At 43.9% G+C, this 24,310-nt stretch overlaps 1 protein-coding gene across 3 annotated transcripts in view; it reads left to right on the forward strand.

Annotated features, from left to right (window-relative positions):
* Positions 1–24,310, forward strand: part of NDUFAF7 (NADH:ubiquinone oxidoreductase complex assembly factor 7) — a 186,565-nt gene that overhangs the window by 46,140 nt on the left and 116,115 nt on the right. For 2 of the 3 annotated variants that reach the window (XM_040350691.1, XM_040350692.1), the window contains exon 2: positions 13,655–13,812. The exons of the other annotated variant lie outside the window; for it this stretch is intronic. In XM_040350691.1, the coding sequence (XP_040206625.1) occupies positions 13,655–13,812 (158 nt within the window). The remainder of the gene's footprint in view (positions 1–13,654; positions 13,813–24,310) is intronic. 3 annotated transcript variants of the gene reach the window in all.

Consider the following 24,310-nt stretch of genomic DNA (forward strand, 5'->3'; position numbering starts at 1 on the left):
TGAAAAGAGTTATGACGTAGGGGATCGTGAACTATTAGCCATAAAAGCCGCCCTAGAGGAATGGCGCTATCTGTTGGAAGGGGCTGCACATCCTATCCTTATTTTTACTGATCATAAAAACTTGGAATATTTAAGAACTGCCAAAGGCCTAAGACCCCCGACAGGCCAGATGGGCGCTATTCTTTTCACGTTTCATTTTTCATCTTACCTTCCGCCCTGGATCCAAGAACGGTAAACCCGATGCGCTCTGGCGCATGTTCTCTGAGTCGGCCCCACCTCCTGAACCTGACACTATATTACCTGCCAAAAACTTTCTACTCCTGCAGGCTGATGTGATATCCCAAATCAAGGAGGCAGTTGCTAATCATCCCCCTCCTCTGGATCTGGATATTCAACCAAAGGATGAGCTCTTCTTCCACAAGGAGCAAATTTTTATTCCTGAGCAGTTTAGAGATCATATCCTCAAGAAATGCCATGACCATCCACTTGCCGGACACTTTGGTATTCACAAAACCTCTGACCTAGTGTCCCATTTTTTTGGTGGCCTAATTTATTGAAAGATTGTAGAGATTATGTAAGGTCCTGCTCCGTATGTCTCAGGAACAAGTCTGATCGTGCCAAGACCTGGGGGTTGTTAGAATCTCTTCCTGTACCTGAAAAACCTTGGAACATGATTTCCTTGGATGTTATTGTGGAACTCCCCCTGTCCGAAGGATTCACCACCATCTTTGTTATAGTGGATCGTTTTTAAAAAATGGCCCATTTTGTACCTCTGAAAGGAACCCCCTCTGCCTCTGAAACCGCTTCTGCATTTGTTAAGGAGATCGTGAGACTGCATGGCGTTCCAGCAAACATTACCTCAGACCGTGGGGTACAGTTCACCTCCAAATTTTGGAGGGCCTTATGTAAAGCCTTAAGGATTGAACTATGTCTTTCATCTGCTTATCACCCGCTTATCACCCGCAGACCAATGGTCAGACCGAAAGGACTATTCAGTCCCTGGAGCAATACTTGAGATGTTTCTCATCCTTCTCTCAGGATGATTAGGTGTCCCTACTCCCCTTGGCAGAATTTGCGTATAATAATTCTGTTCATTCTGCTATCAAACAGTCACCCTTTTATATTAATTATGGGTATCACCCTTCCTTCTGTACCAGCTGTGCAAGAGAGACTGGACTTTTTTACCACCAATAATCAACTCTTGCGAGAAACGATCCTAAAGTCACAGGCGGCTAACAAAAAGTTTTTTGATAGGAAGAGAAGAGGGAACCTGAACTTGAAGCCAGGAGACAGGGTTTTTCTGTCCACAGCTAACCTAAAGTTGAAATGCCCTTCGAAGGAAATTTGCCCAACATTTTTTCAATAAAAAAACAGATCAATTCTGTGGCTTTTGAATTATCCTTGCCAAGCAGTTTAAAGATTCATTCTGTGTTCCACATTTCGCTGCTCAAGCCTACGGTCTCTAACCCCTTCCTAAATCGTGGCACCGAAGCCCCTGCCCCACTACTGGTTGAAGGAAGTGAAGAATATGAGGTTGAGGCTGTTCTGGACTGCAGGAAGAGGGGAGGTCGGACTCGGTTCCTCATTAAATGGAAAGTTTATGGCCCTGAGGATAACTCCTGGGAACCAGCCTCCAATGTTCATGCTCCCCGGTTGATACAGACCTACCTCCAGCTTCATCCTGAAAAACAGTCTCTTGTGGGCATCCGGAGGCTGCCCCTAAGGGGGGGCAATGTCAGGGAATTCCTGTGAGACGTTTTGCACACAGACGTGCGCAAGCGCATAACCTTTGCCATAGAATGGCACACAGATGTGCGCCAGAGCTCGCAATTGCGGGCACGTATGCGCACAGATACGAGCACGCGCGTACGTACGGGCCTAATCCTGTTTGGCGCCAGACAGCCTATTTAAAGGGAGTCTGGGCTCTTGTGCTTTGCTGACTGATCTTCAGCTGTGTTCCTGAATCTTGCTCTGATCCTGTGTGTTTTCCTAGTATTTGACCCGGCTTGCTCTTGACCTTGGCTCTGTGTTCTGTTCCTGTACTGATGTCCATCCCCTGACCCGGCTCCGTTTCTGACTATGCCTCTGTCTATGATTTGGTACCTCTCTGCCCGCTTGCTGACGAACCTGGCTATCCCTGAGACCTCGCTCCTGTCTACGTTCCTGGTTGCTGTTAACCCTTGGTTACCTGCCTGGCTGTTACCTGTTCCTGCTAAGCTAATTACAGTCTGTTCCAGGCCGCTGAACCCTGCCAAGCTGTTCCCCAGGGACCTCCGGCTCCAGGCACTCGTGTCCCTCTTGTCCTTCGGCTTCCTCTGTTTCACCTTCAGCGGAGCCAGGACAGGAGATATAAGAGAGGCCGACCTCATCAAATCAGTCTCCCATCCGATCCCTGACAAACAGTGAGAGTGGACACCCTTGTCTGGTACCCCTACCAATTGTAAAAAAATCAGAAACTGTTATGCCTACCCGGATTGCCGTCCGAGGATTATTATTCTTTTTTTTTTATTATTATTTATTTTAGTTGTCACACATACAGAGAAATAAAACATTTCATTAATCCATCAATCATATGAGCTCCAACGAATCCATTAAAAATCCAATTAACAGCGTTACTCCTATCTTAAATACATCCACAAAAAAATTAAAAAACAATAACTAGTTATTTGAGATAGTCCCCATTCTATCTTCCGTTAGACCTGCTTCTCTTGTATGCCCTGACAACATACTTTACTAAAAAGAAAAACCTCTACATATCTCAAGAGGCAAAAGGAGAAAGTAAGAAGCCCCATAAGGGAAAGAATTCCAAAAAAAAAAAAAAAACATGCTGATAGGGGAGGGGGAGTTGGAGGGGGAATGCATTGAGGTAAAAGTGAGTTTACTATACCATCATCCAGGGAAGCGAGGGCACCCCAAATGCCCCCCACTCTTCTCTTTTTCAAATACTCTCAGGAGCAAAGAGGGAACTCCCTTCCTCCGAGAATTTAAATGTATTTCATTGGCCCCAAGTTTCTAAATATGTCTCCTTTTGATTTTGAGCCAATAGTAACAAATCCTCCATCCTATTAACCTCTTCAATTCGTGTGACCCATGTATGAATTTTGGGAGGGCTCATATCTCTCCACTGCCGTACGATACATGATCTAGCAGCGTTAATAAGATGGCACAAAATTTATTTACTATATGTTTTCCCCAGTATGTTTGAGACATGTAACAAAAATAAGGCAGGATCTTCTGTGAGGTTATACTCAATAAATTTCTGTGCTATCTGCAGTATCTCCCTCCAGAAGTACTCCAGTTTTGGGCAGGACCAAAAACGTGGAGTAGAGTCCCTTCTTGTGGATATTGAAGATTTCAACGCAAGATTTACTATCTGCCTATGTTGTGCCTGGGTGAATGTCCTGTCTAATGTTATTTCCCACTTTCTTATACATGGGGGGACTTAGTCCTCTTGGGGGGCAACCAGTAGTGCATACATTTGCGAGATTAAGTGAGAGCAAGGCCCTGTCCCCTCACATAGTGGTTCTAAGGCCCCGTACACACGAGGGGATCTCCGCTGGAAACGGTCCACCGGACGGTTTCCAGCGGAGATTCCTCCTTTCGGATTTGGATCCGATGGCTTGTACTCACCATCGGATCAAAATCCGCGCGGAATTCTTCTGCGGTGACGTGTCGCGCAGTCGCCGCGATGATGACGTGCGCGACGCTGGAAGGTAACTACTTCCACGCATGCGTCAAATCATTACGACGCATGCGAGGGAGGGGAGCGGACGGATTGATCCGGTGAGTCTGTACAGACCACCGGATCAATCCGCTGGACCCGATTCAAGCGGATAGATTTCTTAGCATGCTAAGAAATTTATATCCGCTTGAAATCGATCCGGCCGTGAAATCTCCGCGGATAAATATCCGCTAGGCCGTACAGACGACCGGATTTATCCGCTGGAACTGATCCGCGGATCAATTCCAGCAGATAGATCCGGTGGTGTGTACGAGGCCTAAGGGTGTCAATGTTCGTTGAAATCTGTCCGGAGGTGGGAGAGTGTTAAGGAAATGTCGCAACTGAGCTCCACTCCAGAAATTAAGACCAAAACGGTCGTTGGATGAGGTTAGTTCAGGTAATTGTTCGGGTCGCTATTTGTATAAAGTGCAAGGCCTGAAAACACTGAGTCTGCAAGTTTCCTGAAGGGTCCCTCCTTCTTTCCCAGAGGGAAACAAGGATTCCCTACAATAGGGTACAGGGGGGAGTTGACAGATGATAATAAAGTGGTGGAACATATTCGAGAGCAAATACGCAGGGTAGGGCCCAAGGTTGGGTGCTTTTTGAGAGCTGAACTCCGGTCTCCAAAGCACCAAACTGCATGACGCAATGGAGCCTCAGACTGTGATTGCTCGATCTTTGGCCATATTTTAGAGCTTGCATGCCTACACCAGTCTACTAGCCGCGCTATATGAGCCGCCTGATAATATTTCTGCATATCTGGTACCGCTACCCCCCCATATTGTTTAGGTATTGCCATTAGACGGTGTTGAACTCTGGGACTTTCATGGGCCCAAATTAATTCAGTTATCTTATTAGTCTGCTTAAAGAATTCTGAATGGGTAGAGTTTGAAAGAGATAGGAAAAATTAGGCAATATTGACATTTGTATTATGTTACATCTACTGAACCAAGAAAAAAGGCCCTGATGCCATTTAGAAAGTACAGAAACAGGCTTTTTCAAATCTCACTGTGCCATTACATTACATTCCTCACTGTGCCATTACATTACATGCCCCCACTGGGCCATCACTTGCCCCCCCCACTGTGCCATCACTTGCCCCCACTGTGCCATCACTTGCCCCTCACTGTGCCATCACTTGCCCCTCACTGTGCCATCACTTGCCCCTCACTGTACCATCACTTGCCCCTCACTGTGCCATCACTTGCCCCTCACTGTGCCATCACTTGCCCCTCTCTGTGCCATCACTTGCCCCCACTGTGCCTGAACTTGCCCCCCAGTGCAATCACTGCAAACACTCACTTTTTTGCAGGCGGTGACAGTCTCTGTGCTGCGAGCGCGAGCGTCAATGATTTGAAAGCCGCGCCTTCTCCTCAGACTGTCCTGTGTTAGGCGGAACACAAATCTTCCCAGCAGCGCCTCTGTTCTGTGTTCCGCCTATCGCGGACGTCTTCTCATGTTGTCCGAGGATGAGAAGGCATCTGTGATAGGAGGAACACAGAACAGAGGCGCTGCTGGGAAGATTTGTGTTCCACCTATCACAGAACACTCTGAGGAGAAGGAGCGTCTTTTAAATCATTGACGCTGGCAGCACTGAGACTGTCCCCAGCGTATAAGACGACCCCCGACTTTGGATGCATGTTTTTGCATCCAGAAAGTCGTCTTATACGCCGGAAAATACGGTAATTTGAGTCATAGTCATAGATACACCCATTGCTTCTGACTTGGGCATATTCATTTTTTAAATTGGACAGTGCACCATATTGGTCCAATTCTCTTAGTAGGTTCGGCATAGATATAACAGGTTTAGTAAGGCAGAATAAAATGTAAATCTCTGGTTATTAACCCCTTAATATCCGGGTTTTGCCTGACCTTATAAAGAAATGGCTCTAAGGTGATAGCAAAAAGGAGTGGTGATAAAGGGCACCCTTGACGGGTACCGATAGAGAAAGGTTCAGATAGAACTCTGTTTGCTATTGCTTCTATTTGTGCCTCTGGCCTTGTGTATATGCTTTTACAGTTTTTGTGAAAAAACTTTGTGACAAAAAGTGAGGTCTGCAAAATACTCACCATACCTCTCAGCAAATAGATTGGGGTGTCTACTTTCCAAAATGGGGTCATTTGGGGGAGTTTTGTGCCATCTGGGCATTCCATGGCCTCCGAAACTGTGATAGGCAGTGAGGAGGGAAATCAAAAATGTACACCCTTAGAAAGCCTGAAGGCGGCGATTGGTTTTTGGGGTCCTGTATGCAGCTAGGCTCCCAAAAAGTCTCACACATGTGGTATCCCCGTACTCAGGAGAAGTAACAGAATGTATTTTGGGGTGTAATTCCACATATGCCCATGGCATGTTTGAGCAATATATCATTTAGTGACAACTTTGTGCAAAAAAAATTACATTTGTCTTTTCCCCGCAACTTGTGTCAAAATATAAAATTTTCCATGGACTCCACATGCCACTCAGCAAATAGCTTGGGGTGAAAAAAAATAATATATTAATGGGGGCACTCAAAAAATGTATAATAAAATAATGAATTGATTACTAATATAAACACCAGCCTGCCCACACCATCTGAATTGCTAAAAAATAGTGTGTGAACCTATAAGAAAAAATTAGAACAGATAAATTAGTTTTAAATGATAAAGTGCACTAGTAAAATGTAAACCACGGGTATTGTTGTGAAACAAATATGAACACCACTGTGTAAACCCGATTAATATATTGACTCTAAACCCAACTGAATGGGACCAGAACCATAAAGTGATGCTGCTTGCAATGCAATTGCCAAACCAAAACAGAACTGAACCAGTCCTAATAAAGTCCTTGAAAATAAATTTGTGCAAGAACACGATAGTGACAATCTTGATAGTGGTTTTCTTGAAAAACATCCATTGAAGGAACCAATCCAAAACTTAAAGTGACTTACTACATTCACCTTCATCACAGTTGCAAACAATAATCGACACCCAAAAGTGCTCAAGGTAAGGATGGCAGCTTACCAGAGCACATTGACCCTTTTAATTAAAAAAGAGGTCTAATGTGCTTGTTGTTATAATGGATGATGACAGATAGAGGGATTTGATGCAGACAAGATCAGAGCTTCTTACACACTGGCAGGCTCAAATCAGGATATGCAAATAACAAGATAGAGCGAACATAGTGTAATCCCATTTTAATCGGAGCTCCACCCTAAAGTGGAACTCCTGCTGATCGGAACCCTCCCCCCTCCGGTGTCACATTTGACACCTTTCAGGGGAGGGGGGTGCAGATACCTGTCTAAAGACAGGTATTTGCATCCACTTCTGGCCACAGTCTGCGGGCAGGACGTCACCATCCGTCCCCCCGCCCCGTTGTGTTCTGGGAACACTCGGCTCCCAGAGCACAGTGGGAGCCAGTCAGCAGGCGCAGTGCAACTCGCGCATGCGTGGTAGGGAACCGGGCAGTGAAGCCGGAGCGCTTCACTTCCTGGTTCCCTCACCGAGGATGGCGGGGGGGCAGCAGAGTGACGAGCGATCGCTCGTCCTCTGCTGCGGACTGCCCTTTACTCCAGGACAGGTAAGTGTGCCGATATTAAAAGTCAGCAGCTGCAGTATTTGTAGCTGCTGACTTTTAATATTATTTTTTTCAGCGGACATCCGCTTTAATAAAAAAGTTTAAAATACAAATAACATGCCAAGTGGCCGCTTACATTTGTAGGTGCCTCGAACCCGGCACTGAGGCTGGATAGCAGTTACTATGGCTGAGTACACAAAGTCCCGTTATGGAGATGCCTGGCATGCATTCCACCTGTGACGGCGGTGAACCAGGGGGACCGTAAGTGACGTAATCATGTGACCTAGTTGTGCCTCGACAGCTGTTTCGTTGTGCACGTCATCAGGAAGCGTGCTTGGGTCACGATAATGCTTCCATTATAAAGGCTTGTCAATTAAATATCTTATGGGCGGAGTAGGGAATTGGATCATCCAGCCTCTGACCCGGGTCCTCCCATCCCATACAAATAGCATGGAAACTGACTAATTAGACACATATTCCTCTATGCTAAAATAAACTACCTGTAAATCGATATCGCATGCAAATAGCTATTTACTCCAGAATATTATGCAGATGACAACATATTTTTTTTCTAATTTTTTTTTTAATGATACCAATCCTATAAACGAAAATATATAGTTACATTAGAGTTAAAAATTACCATTAAAAATATAATTATAAAAATAAATATACATTTTGTGAAAATAAGACACAAAAGAAAGAGGGAGGGACTAATAATTAAATGATGCAAATGCTTCAGACACCCCAATATTGGTGGACCTGAATACAACATTACTCATTAGTTAAAAAACAATTGAGGTCGACTTGCAGCAGAAGAGAAAAACCTTCAATGATGTTCGTAGACGGCTCCGTGATAAGAACATAAAATACAGCATGCTTTACCCCAGCCGCTTGCGGGTCCAGCACAATGGAGCAATCCGGTTTTTCGACAACCCAGCTGATGCAGATAACTGGTTGATCACCTTGAGCTGAAGGACTCTTCCCATAAAGTCACCTGATGCACGGATTTCCCACATCCTTGCCTGCTGTATTCTACTAAAATTTCCTGAACACACCGGAGCCACCTCAAAGGTATCCCAACACGTGATTCACACCTGAACTCCATGGCTTGTTGTTTTCTAAGAATTGGAAGACCCTGTGCTCTCTATCTATTTGGAGAACCTACTGCCGGTCCCTCCTACTGGGATGGGATACATGTCCCCTCAATCTCACCTACTGTTATCTATCTGAGAACTTCCACGATAGGTGGAAAACTGCCTTGTTCTGTTGCTAGTAAACGCTTAAGGGTTTACTGTTTTTAGTTCTGGGTACAGGCCCGATCTGTTCACTCCCACGTTTCAGGGATGCCTTCAGATGAGGGCAGGACTGACACCTCGGTGTCCTCATGGGTATTGTTTATTAGTTATGTACGTTTCTATGTTTGTTTGTTTGGTCTTACATTGGTCATGATTCCGCCTGGTACAGGCTCCCTGGGTCCTTGCTGCTCCTGAGATGTGCACCTATGCCCGATACGTTCCTCCTCCCTTCCCCCCCGTATCCCACTACACAATGACAGTGTGTGACACCCCCGCCTTCAGTGTACTGTCCTGGAACGTTCAGGGGCTAAATTCAAGAGGGCGGTACTCAAGTACCTGAAATTACACTCCCCACATATTGTAATTCTGCAGGAAACGCATCTCATGGGCAGCAAGCTACTGGCACTGAAAAGGCCATGGATCCAGCGAGCCTTCCACGCTTCCTACTCTACATATGCCAGGGGGGTCACAATCCTGATCCGTAAATCTTTTCCATGTGTGATGGAACAGGTTCACACGGATCCCCTGGGCAAATATGTGATAATAGTGTACACTGTATGGGGTGTTCGGTATATTGTGGTGGGAGTATACATCCCCCCTCCCTTCTCCCCCTCCACCCTATACGCCATTCTGGAGAAGATCACCCCATACTGCCCTGCCAGACTGTTACTCATGGGTGATTTTAATGCCATTATGGCCCCTGACCTGGACAGGCCTACCCCTCCCAAACAGTTCTCTACTGATTTGCGCTTATGGGCAGAGACACTAGGTGTAACAGAGGTGTGGAGATGGGAAAAATCCCACAACCAGAGCCTACTCCTGTTTCTCCACCACACATACAAGACTTCCTCTCGCATAGACCTCGCCTTTGCCAACGCAACCATGCTGACTGATGTACTGGTCGCCTCCTATTTGCCCAGCGGGCTCTCAGACCACTCTCCCCTTCTCCTTAGCATTCGCTCCCCGTCCTCCCACACTGCGCCCCCTTGGCACTTGGGGACTCACTGGCTCTCCCATGCTGACCTGACGGATTCCATCCCGCCACGCTTAGCGGAGTACTGGGACCTTAACGTGGGGTCCTCCTCCACAGCGGTGACCTGGGATGCCTTTAAGGCCTTTACTAGAGGGCAATACATCTCCTCTATTGCTGGGATCCGTAGAGAACAGGCTGCTGCCATGACTGCCCTATAAGCTGCTGTACAGTCCCAATCAGACATCTATGCCGCTGATCCGACCGGCTCGCACTTTGACTCCTTGAATGCTGCGAAAAGCGACCTGCACCTTCACCTCACCGAGGTTACCAGACTTGACTTTTACCGAAATAAGCAAAGGTTCTTCGAACAGGGAGATCGTAATGGTCGCCTATTGGCGATGCTGGCGCAGCACGACAGGCCCCTGACAGTGGTTCCCAGCGTGGAGTCGCCTCTGGGGGGATCGGTCTCCTCTTTGCCTGATGTACTGGAGGCCTTTTGCCAGTACTACAGCTCTCTCTACTCCTCAGTGCTGCCTCCAGACTTCCAGTCCCTGGACCTTGCACCCTGGCTGGATCCCTTGACACTTGGCTGGCTTTCGGATCAGGAGCGGGAATCCTTGGTGAGGCTGATTAAACTAGCTCCACGCTTTTGTACTGCCTGTGAAAACCAGAAAACAAAAGCCAGCTCCCCTGTAAAGGGGGATTTCTTCTTAGAGGTCAAAAGCGGGCCGGCCGGTAATTGAGGCCGTGGCTTTGCGTCCTTCACAGAAGGAAGCTGAGGCCTGCAGAAGGAATCTAGGAGTGGCCATCTTGTGGTGGCCGTTGGCATTACAGATTACATTACATTACAAGTAGCAAAAAACAGCAGTTCTAATGTGTTTTTTCACTGCTATCTCCTCCCCTCTAATTAGAACCCCCAAACATTATATATATTTTTTATTCTAACACCCTAGAGAATAAAATGACAGTCGTTGCAATACTTTTTGTCACACCGTATTTGCGCAGCGGTTTTACAAGCGCACTTTTTTGTGGAAAAAATACACTTTTTAAAAAATAAGACAACAGTAAAGTTAGCCCAATTTTTTTTTATATTGTGAAAGATAATCTTATGCCGAGTAAATTGATACCCAACATGTCACACCTCAAATTGCGTCTGCTCGTGGAATGGCGACAAACTTTTACCCTTTAAAATCTCCATAGGCGACGTTTAAAAACATTTTACAGGTTGCATGTTTTGAGTTACAGAGGAGATCTATGGCTAGAATTATTGCTCTCGCTCTTCTAATCGCGGCGATACCTCACATGTGTGGTTTGAAAACCGTTTACATTTGCGGGCGCTACTCACGTATGCGTTCGCTTCTGCGTGAGAGCTTGGTAGGATGGGGTGTGTTTATTGGCCCCTAACTTTTTTAGCTGGCTCCTAGATTCCAAGCAAATTTGTCAAACCCTGCTGTACACTTACTGTTGATGTAATATTAAAATGATGTCTCCAGTCTAAATGTAATCAGTAAACATGGATACAGACCTGAAAGGAACAGAGGGCGTAACGTTAATAGCATTTTGACTGAAGGGCTATGCAGATAACAATGCTTGATTTTAATATAGTATTCATTTCCAGTTCTTCGTTGAGCCCTTCTGGAGTAAGCACGTTCAGTGCATAGATTCAATATGTTTCTCTATGGCAAAAGCGCTGGAACCTTTCTGCCATGGACAAACCACCAGGTACTACTCAATCACCCACACTTTTAGATCATCTGTAGATTTTGCGTGGTACTCTGTGAAATGTCGAGTCACATTGTGTTTATCTCTGCCATCCTCAATGAAGTGGCAATTCTCTCCGAACCGCTTCCGGAGGGCGCAAGGACAAGTTAAACAGTAAACTACATATTCCGAGGAACATGTGTGAAAACCCTTTGATGTTATACATTATGTATTACCAGTTTACCTAGCAACAGTGCTACATACCCGTAATTGAGAGGAGTGTTAAGTTAGGGAGTGGAGCTGATTTAGATCTAAGCTTGCTAGGTGCTACACTACCTTTAATGTTGGATGCTTTCCTGTATGCAAATTTCGGTTTGTTCTGTATATGTTCATTAGGATGAGGATCTTGTAGCGGTATGGACCAGTGTTTGCGGGGTTATATGCTCCATCTGTCTATGGCGGTTGTGGAATTGTGTGGTAAATGTTATTTTGTGTAGCTCACTCTTGGATGGTGACAAAGTAGAGCTGGTAGTGGCAGCCATATAGCTTGTATAGGCCTCGTCGTCTAGGGAAGGTCGAAATTCTTTTTCAATAGATTTTAGTTTGAGAGATTCTTCTTGTATCTTATAATCGCTCTCCTTTGTGCACATTCAGCACAGTGACAGGGAAAACTATTTTAGGAGAACTTCATACATTGATGTCTTCCAATCCGTGTTCAGCATTGCTTTTACCGGTGATGTGATTACTTTTCACATTTATCTCTCCTCCCTACCCAACAAAGTATGTGTGTGTGTGTGTGTGTGTATATATATATATATACATATACATATATATATATATATATATATATATAGTGTAAATAAAAATTGTCTTCTATGGCGGCTTTGAAGAACAACTAAAGCGACATGGGATATATCATTTTTGAAGATAAGGAAAAGCAAGGTGTAAACAGGACTGTAAGCTAACCATTTTATTTAGTGACAGGAGCTTTGTCTAGCATTCAGAGAGCTTTAATAAAGCGTGTAGGAAGCCTTGTTTTGAAGCAAGTGTAAACTAGCCCTTATGCCGCGTACACACAACCGTTTTTCGGGTTCTAAAAAATTACGTTTTAAGGGTCTAGAAAAAACGAAGTTTTTTTTTAACCCGATCATTAACACATTGCCTACACACGATCGTGAAAAAAAAAATGCTCTAGCAAAGCGCGGTGATGTACAACACGTACAACTGCACTATAAAGGGGAAGTTCCATTTGGATGACGCCACCCTTTGGGCTGCTTTAGCTGATTTTGTGTTAGTAAAAGACGATTTACGCTTACTCCATTATGAACGGTAGTTTTACCAGAACGAGCGCTCCCGTCTCATAACTTGCTCTGAGCATGCACGGATTTTTCACGTCGTTAAAGCCCACACACGACCATTTTTTACAAACTTAAAAAAAACGACTACGTTAAAAATGTCGTAAAAAAATAGAGCATGTTCGAAAAAAAATTGCCCATTTTTTTGAACCCGAAAAATGCTCTGAAGCCCACACACAATTGTTTTTAATGTCATTAAAAAAAACTTAATTTTTTAGAACAGTGGTGGAAGGCATACATAGTCCTACATTAAACGGTGTCCTGACGTCTCCGGGGCGTTCTAGGAGTATCCAAAGGGAAAGGGATGAAAGGCACACCGATTAGGAGCCGTGTAGAGCTGACTGCGCAGGCGCCGTATAGAGCCGACTCACGGTTCGGCTACTTTCGGAAAGTCGTGACGCGTCTTATCCGCCGGGGGGAGTTTTTCTCAGGCACGTCAATCATATGGGCGAAGTCCCAGATGACATTGCGGCACTGCACAGGAACGCCCACTCCCGCGGGAGCGAGTACCCGTAAGCCGGGAGGAAAATACCGATAATACCGTATGTACACCCCAAAAAAAATAAAACGTCATGCTGTACATGTTTGAGGTATACTGAATGTAATGTTATATACTTGTTTTTTGGGTGAACCTCCGCTTTAAGTACCACCAGCTCTATTTGTGGGAACAAAATGATTTTTTTTTTTGTTTGGGTACAGTGTAGCATGACTGTGCAATTGTCATTTAAACAGCAACGCTGAAAGCTGAAAATTGACTTGGGCAGGAAGGGTGCCTGGTATTGAAGTGGTTAAAGGAGCCAACGTACAGCTACCACGGCCCGCAGGATCGTGCAGACCTGCCGCAGTATATTGACGGCAGCAGGTCGGCAAGTGGTTAAGCTGACAGACAAGCATTACTGCAGAACCATGACATGGTTTATGGAAAATTGCTCTATTTTTGCCAATTATTTCACCTACTCTCCAACTTTATGACTTATTGCTTTATTACTCTACATTGTGCTTTACCCAAACAACTTGTAAAGTCTAATTTTACATTGTAATTTTTATTTATCTTAGTTTTTGCGGCACGAAATGTTGGCAGATACCAAAGTAGCAAAACCGAAAACTCTCCAGATAGCAACCCGTTACTAAAATACCTTACAATGAAAATAAAGGCAACAGGTCCTATTACTGTTGCAGAATATATGAGGGAAGTTTTAACAAATCCATTCAAGGTAAGAGTCGGGACTAGTCTTAAGAGCAAATTATAAATTGTTATGATTGGTACAGGGGTCTATGTTTAGATTTTTTTATGAATGTGACTAACATTCTCACAGCCCCAATGAAACTTGCCATATTTTGTGTAATGTACCGTATATTTCGCTCCATAAGACGCACCTGACCATAAGACGCACCTAGGTTTTAGAGGAGGAAAACAAGAAAAAAAATATTCTGAACCAAATGGTGTAATAAAATATTTTCCAAGAGCCCATGAAACGCAGACTGACCATTGCCATGAAACGCAGACTGACTATTGCCATGAAACGCAGACTGACCATTTACCCCCTGTCCATAACTCACATCTGCACACCCACCCATGCACAACCCACCTCTGCACCCCCCCACCCTTCTCCAACTCACATCTGCACCCCCTGTCTACAACTCACCTCTGCGCCCTCTTTCTGCAACTCACCTCTTCACCCCATGTCTCTTGCTCACTTCTACACCCCCATCCTTCTGCAATTCACCTATGCATGCCTTCCCCTTCAATGACCACAGCTCACTTCATCACACTTTCCCCCTTTTACAGCTCACTTCTGCACCCCTAGCCACAACTCACTTTTGCACTTTTTTTTACAACTTATCTCTGCAACCCCCTAACAGCTAAGCTTTGCATCTCTTTATCTCAGCTCCCTCTGTATCTCCTCAGCTTTGCATAAGCCCCCAACAACCAACCCCCTTCTTTCTGGCTTTACCCACGTGTACAGCACTTGTGGCTGCAACGCTTTTCACTTGCCAGTGGCAGGCATGGGGTCGTCAGGCATCGCCATCCGGACATCCGAACTGTCTCTCTGTTGCAGCACACCTACGCTGAGACTAGATGCCACGGAGGAAGGTAGGCGGAGCCTCCGTGAGTTGCTTGGAGTGCAGCCAATCACTGGCCGCTTATGGGCGCTAGTCCCCGCCCTCCCTCCCCGGCCAAGTCAAGCTGTTTCATCACTACAGACCTGCCTGGGGGTCTGTAGCTGGCCAGGGACAGTTTGTTTGTCGGCGGGAGCCGAGACTCGGCAGAAGGGGGATTCTTTTGTGCGGAGATGCAAAGTGCACTCGGCGGAGGGGCGGTTCCTTTCGTATATTCACACTATAAGACGCAGAGACAATTTCCCCTATATTTCTGGGGGGAAAAAGTGTGTCTTATAGTGCGGAAAATACGGTAGTTATCTCCAATGATCTTCTCTAGAGCCATTTTCTGGCCATAATGATTTTTTTCTGATTTGAGGAATTTAAAAAAATACACATTATGGCCCCTAGATGGCGCTTAAGGTAATACAAGATAATTACAGTGCACAAAATATGAATGCTTCGTACCACAGCTTTTTCTATGCATAAACCCTATAGTGTTTTTATTGTTCATTGCATGGTTACACGGTTATAATAATATAAATATTCTTCTTATGGTTATTACATTATTTATGTAATGTAAAGGAAATATATTTTTTTATGATTATATATGAACCCACAGCTCATTTTAACGACATCAGTATTCTCCTTTTTGATTTTTTTTCTTTTCTGCCATGGTTTGTATATTTTTAACTCCTCTCTACTGTAGATTATTTCATGTCATTCAAACTTTAAAAACTGCTTTTTCAAAAGAGCTTCTTGATGATCAGGTATGTGCATGATTGTCTGCATTCATCTTTGTTATTATCAAAATGCACATGCAAAGTGGGTCAGCACTTAGGTGCATGTCAAACCAGCATATTGATGTCTTCTAGTGAATGTTAAGATGCACAGTGTTGCTTAAAGTGGTTCTACACCTGAACTATTTTTTACTTTTTTGCATTCCCTGAAATTTTATTGCACTAAGGTAAAAAATGTCTCTTACCTGTTTTAGACTCACTCGCCCCTAAACACTTACCTGAGTCCTCTGTCGATCCAGCACTGTGCCTGGCTGCAGCTCCTTTCTCTTTTCTTCCTGCTCTCCAAGGCAAACCCTGTAAAGAGGGAGTGGGAAGCATGGCTAAGCCACGTTGTGTGTGTCTAGGGACACATACAGCCCAGCTTGGGAGCCCGTCCGCATGTGTGCCCCCATAGCACACACCAGTGGGGAACCACCAAAGAAGAGGTAAGGGAATGTTCTATGCATTATCGATGTAGGCAAGTATAACATCTTTTTTATTTTAATAAAAAAAGTTGTATTTTCTACCACTTTAACCTATTAAGCATATTTATAAAGCAGTAAATGTGAAAGTTACTGCATACGGGCAGCAAACTCTCTAAAAACCTTTGTTCTAAAGGGTAGATCCCTGTTTTAGGAGAGGTATAGAAGTGCAAGGACTCTGGAATGTAATTCTAGGACCCTGGAAATGTGTCTGTTTTATACTCTTTAATGATGTCACCTTGCTATCCTATTATTTCTGCATGAGATGTAATAAAATTCCCTATTATACTGACAAAGGAGATGTTAATTCTTCAATTACGTAATGTTTTAAATATAAAAATAGTGAATAAATAATCGTTATATAAATCAATTACAGAGTTTGTATAATGTAAAATTCTAAAACCAGATTACATGCAGATAATAAATATATATATTATAATAAAGATTATATATATATATATATATATATATATATATATATATATATATATATATATATATATAATTTAGCTACATAGTTGGTAAGGTTAAAAAAAGACCATCAAGTCCAACCTATGTGTGTGATTATATGTCAGTATTACCTTGTATATCCCTGTATGTTGTGGTCGTTCAGGTGCTTATCTAATAGTTTTTTTAAACTATCGATGCTCCCCGCTGATGCCACCTGTGAAAGGGAATTCCACATCCTTGCCGCTCTTATGCCGCGTACACACGATCGGTTCAACCGATGAGAATGGTCTGATGGACTGTTTTCATCGGTCAAAAACTTGCTTTAAATTTAACCGATGGATTCCTAACCGATAGGTCAAAACCGATCGCATGCTCAGACTAAATTAGGGGACGGAGCGCTCGTTCTGGTAAAACTCACGTTCGTTTTGGAGATGGCACATTCTACATTTTTAAAATTAGTGCCTCGTTTATTGCAGCGCATTTATTTCTTCGTTCTATTGCTAGAATAAATATGTTGTTTTGCTGATGGTATTTAGACAGAGTTCTCCCATACTGACTTATTTTATTTGTTGCTTGTGATCTCATGAATATTTATTTTTTTGTTTAAAAAAGCCAAATCTCCAAAATAATTTTTTGTAATCCACATTTTTTTTTTAAATTTCATGTTTTTATCACAACAATGTTTTTTTTTGGAGAATTTTTTGTTTTTGTTTTTTTGTTATCAAGTTATCACAACATTCCCCCCCCCCCCCTCAAGGAGGTTGTGTCCTTTGTTAATTACACATTGTATTTCGGAAATGTTTGATGGCTATTTACCAGAAAAACACACTAGACAAGTATTTAACTTAAATTAAATCTCCATTTATTCTGGATAAAAAAAAATCAACATGAAGGGCAACAATTGACCAATCAGCCAAATATATGCAGACTTTGGACACCAAAGGCACATTCCACCATGATAAACAACAAAATCAATAACATCAAGAGTCCCTCTAATTTGGGTCACAATGTGCTCCCCAAATCCCAGATATCAGAAGCAGCAGCAGATGTCATACATGACCCCAAGCTGTGGTACTACAACAACCTCAGTTTTCTGGCAAATCATCTTGAAGCCAGGGAATCACTTTCTGGTCTTCCTTGCAGCGTTCCTTCCACAGCTCCCTCCACGGCCCCTTGCAGGTGGTGAGAATGTGGCAGCAGGAGGAGGAGACTGGGCCAGGTCACTGAATTGTGTGGTCTCAGTCAGCAGGCCCCTTCTTCCCCTCTGTATCACAGATGCTATCAGATCCTGGGCCTGGCCCCTTTGTCGCTGCTCAATTGCTTGCAGCTTGTTTGCAATGTATGAGCTGTAGCCCTCAACAGGGTTAAGGGGGGCCCTCATGATTTCAGCTGCCTCCCTAATAATGCGCAGAGACTCCTCCTCCAGCTGGGACATGCATTTTTGTTGTGCGCATCTGGAGGGGTAGGCACATGTAATACAGTGCTGCACAAGTTGTGCACAGAATAAAAACGCTAAAATAAATAAATACATTTTTACCTGAAATTTTCAAAAACGCACAAGTTGTGCACAGGATAAAACCCCAAGCAAAAAAAACATTTGTGTGGCTTCTTTTTTCGATTCTCAAAACCAGTTTGTACATTTAAAAAGTGAGTGATTACTGTGACAATTGTGGTTATTTACTAAAACAGAGAAATACATTTGGCACTACAAGTGCACTAGTTGTAGAACCAGGGAGACAGATAACAGAAACCCAAGCAAGAATGACAAAACTGTAATTTCAAATATCCAATTATTATTATTATTTTTATTTATTTTTTAATTAAAAAGAAATGTGGTCTGGCATAGCAATGGACCCCCTACCTGCGAAGTATTCAACATATTTGTCACGTGCATCATGAGCAGTTCGGGGGGCCAAGCCAGTACAGCCACTGTCCAGGCCAATTAGGTTAGATGCTGGTTGTCCGGCCTCAGGCCCAATGTTCGTAAGATATGTGTCGGAATGCCTGCGCAAAAAGTTGTGCAGAATGCAACAGGCAAACACCACAGTGTTCATTTTATATTTTGCTGTCTGGAACAGGCGGAACCAGCTGGCCATTATCCCAAAGGCATTCTCGACAACCCTTCGGGCTCTGGCCAGCCGGTAATTAAAAACCCTCCTCTCCGGGGTGAGGGTTCTCTGGGGAAACGGCCTCATCAGGTGTGGACCCAACTCGAAAGCTTCATCCGTGACAAACATGAAAGGGACTCCCTCCACATTCTCTTCATCCTGTGGCAGTGCCAGGCCACCAGTCTGGAGACGTTGGGCGAACTCCGTGTGCGCGAACACTCCGCCGTCAGACATCTGGCCGTTCTTCCCTATGTCCGCATACAAAAACTCATACTGTACCCACACTACCGCCATCAACACAATACTATTAAAACCTTTATAGTTGTAATAGTACGACCCCGAACGGGGTGGCGGCACTATGCGGACGTGTTTCTTGTCTATTGCCATTGAGAAGCCACAGTCTGCCATTCCTGTGGCGTGGAAGGAAACTGGAGTCAAACAAAAAAAAGAAATTATTACTTTGGCACATAAACATTGCAATCACAATACAAAATACATCCTTGTCCAACATCAGTATAACATTTATTATTGGAGTGAGTATTTTCACGCCAAAAATAAAATAGGCCCACTTATCAGACTCCTCACCCCTCTGATGGGCCATTAAACATTTTAAGGGTAGGGGGGGGGTTCTAGCTCAGTTTAGGCCCAGAAAAAAATAACCTCTAGAACTCTGCCTAAATTGAATGAGAAAAAATACATTGGGACACATTTTAAGGGGGGGGGGGGCAGAACTTCAATGGAGCAGAAAAAAATCTGGTTGGAAACTAGGAGACTAGGCTAGGTGTGTTTGGGCCTAGGATAGCATGCTGGACAGGTTAGTGAAGGGAAAGATGCATGTAGGCCACAAAAGTACCATTTAAAGCTTACAACATGCATGGGGACAAAGGGGACATTCACAGCATATTATAATCAGGGTAATTAGGGAATAATGAAAGAAATACAAGACATTAGCATACATTAAAGACATAGATTGTGATGTGAAAGGAGAAAAATTACCTTAATATAGTCCTCCTGCATCACTTGGATGATGGCAGAACACGTCTCCGGTATGATGATCCCCAGCGCCTGGGGGGAGATGCCTGTCGAGAACTTGAGGTCCTGCAGGCTCCTCCCAGTCGCCAGGTACCTCAACGTGGCAATAAGCCTCTGCTCAAAAATGATGGCTTGGCGCATCACAGTGTCCTGCCTCGTTATAAAGGGGGACAGAAGATCAAAAAGACGGTGGAAAACGGGGTCCGTCATACGGAGAAAGTTCCTGAAGTCCTCAGGATTATTCTCCTGGATTTCCCTAAGCAGAGGCATATGAGAGAATTGGTCACGCTGGCGCAACCAATTCTTGGCCCATGAACTCCTCCTCGCCCTGTTCACGGCCACAGATCTAGCAACAATATGAACTGCAGAAGACTGCCCATACGCAGCACGAACTAAAGCATGAGAACGCGCCTCCAACATGGCTTCAAACCGGTCGGCTGGTCATAATGCACTTAAAACAGAAAGCAACCAAGTACAGCAAGACCTGTAATGAACGCACTGAAAAACAAATATGAGCGGACAGGAACGCACTGAAAAACAGATACGACCTGACTGCAAGCACTGAATGACAAATACGAACCCACAAGAACAAACTGAACCCGAGAAAACGATCTGCAAAGCACGGAGACTGAAAAGCGGGAATCGGCTCTAACCAAACTTTTACTAACACGCAGTAACACGGAATTAGCAAAAGCAGCCCCAAGGGTGGCGCCATTGGATTTGACCTTCCCCTTTATAGTGCCGGCGTACGTGGTTTACGTGTCCACCTTCTGACCCGATCGGTTATTTAACCGATGGTGTGTAGGCGCGACGGACCATCAGTCAACTTCATCAGTTAACCGATGAAAACGGTCCATCGGTCCATTGTCATCGGATGGACTGATCGTGTGTACGTGGCATAACAGTAAAGAACCATCTACGTAGTTTAACCACTTAAGCCCCGGACCTTTAGGCAGCTAAATGCCCAGGCCAGGTTTTGCGATTCGGCACTGCGTCGCTTTAACAGACAATTGCGCGGTCGTGCAACTTGGCTCCCAAACAAAATTGGCGTCCTTTTTTCCCCACAAATAGAGCTTTCTTTTGGTGGTATTTGATCACCTCTGCGTTTTTTTTTTTTGCGCTATAAACAAAAATAGAGCAAAAATTTTGAAAAAAATGCTATATGTTTTACTTTTTGCTGTAATAAATATCCCCCAAAAACATATATAAAAAACATTTTTTCCTCAGTTTAGGCCGATACGTATTCTTCTACCTATTTTTGGTAAAAAAAATCGCAAGAAGCGTTTATCGATTGGTTTGCGCAAAATTTATAGCGTTTACAAAATAGGGGATATTTTTATTGCATTTTTATTAATTATTTTTTTTTTACTACTAATGGCGGCGATCATTATGGCGGACACTTCGGACAATTTTGACACATTTTTGGGACCATTGTCATTTTCACAGCAAAAAATGCATTTAAATTGCATTCTTTATTGTGCAAATGACAGTTGCAGTTTGGGAATTAACCACAGGGGGGGTGCTGAACGTGTTAGGCTTCACCTAGTGTGTGTTTACAACAGTAGGGGGGTGTGGCTGTAGGACTGATGTCATCGATTGTGTCTCCCCTATAAAGGGGATGACACGATCGATGCGCCGCCACAGTGAAGCACAGGGAAGCCGTGTTTACATACGGCTCTCCCCGTTCTTTAGCTCCGGGGAGCGATCGCGACGGAGCGGCTATAAACGAATAGCCGCGCCATCGTCCCGGATCGCTCCCCGATCGGACCCCCCACCCGCTAGAAGGCAAGGACGTATATATACGTCCTTCTGTCTGTCCGTGCCATTTTGCGGACGTAAATAGTCGTGCGGCGGGCGTTAAGTGGTTATGGTTAAACCTATTTTCTTCTCATTTTAATGAGTGTCTTGTTAAACTCCCTTCTGCAAAAAAGTTTTATCCCTATTGTGGGGTCACCAGTATGTAATTTGTAAATTGAAATCATATCCCCTTTCAAGCGTCTCTTCTCCAGAGAGAATAAATTCAGTGCTCGCAACCTTTCCTCATAACTAATATCCTCCAGTCCCTTTATTAGCTTTGTTGCCCTTCTTTGTACTCGCTTTATTTCCCGTACATCCTTCCTGAGGACTGGTGCCCAGAACTGGATAGCATACTTCAGGTGCGGCCAGGCCAGAGTCTTGTAGAGTGGGAGAATTATCGTTTTATCTCTGGAGTTGATCCCCTAGTGGTGTGATTTATTTATAAGCTAAAGATTTGTGGATAGACATAGAGAAGAATGCTGATTAATTCATTATATATGGATAGAATTACAATTTCCAAGAACACAGTCAGAATTAGATAAATCCAAAACCTTGCTCCATTCTTTGTAAAGATTGACTATGCATCCACTGTACTTTCACTCTAAAAAGTTTCTTCTTCTTCACATCTCATTTACTAGTTTGAACATTTACAGTATTTAGGCCAGCCCAGTACTGGCAGTAGAAACTGATCCATGTGGCAATGGGATGTACAAAGGAAAGCAAGCCCCTTTCCACATTGGAGCACCATAAGTTGTGAAGGCTGAGGAAGGAAAAAATCTTTTTTTGGATGCTATTTTTATATCTTTGTTTAACTACTTGAAGCCCAGCCAATTCTGACACTTCGATCCTACATGTAAAAATCAAATGTATTTTTTTTTTGCTAGAAAATTACATAGAACCCCCAAACACTATATTAGCCAGATTCAGAAAGACTTACCACGGCGTATCAGTAGATACGTCGTCGTAAGTCCGAATCCGCACCGTCGTATCTTTAAGTGTATTCTCAAAATGAGATACGCTTCTCAGTTGCTAAGATACGACCGGCGTAAGTCTCCTACGCCGTCGTATCTTAGCTGCCTATTTACGCTGGCCGCTAGGGGCGTGTACATTGATTTACGCCTAGAATATGTAAATGAGCAAGATACGCCTATTCACGAACGTACTTGCGCCCGATACGCTGTTTACGTAAGGCGTTTTTCCGGCGTAAAGATAAACCACCCAAAAGATGGGGCAGCCCATGCAAGGTATGGACGTCGGAACAGCCGTCGTATTTTACGTTGTTTGCGTAAGCGTACATGAATGGGGCTGGGCGTAGGTTACGTTCACGTCGAAAGCAATGAGTATTTACGACGTGATTCTGAGCATGCGCCGTACGATCGTCGCTTCATTTACATGGGGTCACGATTCATTACCATACAACACGCCCCCTACCTGCCTATTTTGAATTAGGCGGGGTTACGCCAGGCCATTTGCGATACGCCGACGTAACTTAGGAGGCAAGTGCTTTGTGAATACAGTACTTGCCTCCCTATGTTACGTCGGCGTAGTGCAAATGGGATGCGCTACGCCGACCTAAAGAAGCGCCGCTCTACCTAAATCCGGCTATAAATGATTTAATAGCAGAGACCCTTGAGAATACAATGGCAGTCATTGCAACTTTTTATCTCGCATTGTATTTGCGCAGCAATTTTTCAAACGCGTTTTTTCGGGGGAAAAAACAGTAAAGTTAGCCCAATTTTTTAGCATAATGTGAAAAACTAAGTTACGCAAGTAAATGGATACTTAACATGTCACGCTTCAAAATTGCACATGCTCGTGGAATGGTGCCAAACTTCAGTACTTAAAAATCCCCATAGGCAACGTTTTAATTTTATTTTTTACTGGTTACATGTTTTGAGTTACAGAGGAGGTCTAGGGCTAGAATTATTGCTCTCGCTCTAACGTTTGCCGCGACACCTCACTTGTGGTTTAAACACCATTTTCATATGTGGGCGGGACTTACATATGCATTCGCTTCTGCGTGCAAGCACATGGGTACAGGGGCACTTTAAAAATGTAATTTTTTTTTATTGTTAATTTTACTTATTTTTTTATTTTGACACTTTTAAAAAAAAATAAAACATTTGATCACTTTTATTACTATTCCAGGGAATGTAAACATCCCTTGTAATAGGAATATGGCATGACAGGACCTCTTTACAGTGAGATATGGGGTCAAAAAGACCCCACATCTCACCACTAGGCTGGGAAAAAAAAGATCAGCGCATCACAGCCGAATTGGCCCCATTTTTTGAACGCAGACGCCGGGCGTAACGTCATAACATCGCGCCCGGCCTCTGACGATCATAGAGACTCCGGTGGAAATCTCTATGATCACAACCCGGCTCCAGCGGATCCTGTCTCCGATTCACCGATCGAAGCTATGAGTCGGGAGAAGCACCGGAGGGCGGCACGTCCCCTTTTGCCACCCGTAAGAACGATCAAGCGGCGGAACAGCCGCTATGATCATTCTTATGGTGAAGGAAATCGCCGTCTGAAACCGGTAATATCTGAATGATGCCTGTAGCTGCAGGCATCATTCAGATATACCACCACAAAGCCCAGGACGTCATATGACTTACTCTGGGCGCCAAGTGGTTAAGGGCAATAGTGGCTGCCTGCCCTGAAAAAGTTGAGTATGCTTTGAAATGCATTGATAATTGAAACAGTCTATAATTATTTGCAATGATTATTATATTTTTGATATAAAATGAAATGCATGATTGTAATGCTGATGTGGTAAATAGGATCGCAGTAGCTATAATGCCTTTTATGCTGCCAGATATATGCCAATTCACTGTTGCTTTTAAATGGATTTAAAAATACACCAATTTTTGTATTTTTATATATAAGAAAAGATAGAAAATCTGACTTGTTGTTTTGTCTTAAAAGTCCCAGTGTTTTTGTTTTTTTTCTATTGACATT

Source organism: Rana temporaria, chromosome 4 (assembly GCF_905171775.1).
Source record: "Rana temporaria chromosome 4, aRanTem1.1, whole genome shotgun sequence".
Lineage (NCBI taxonomy): Eukaryota > Metazoa > Chordata > Amphibia > Anura > Ranidae > Rana > Rana temporaria.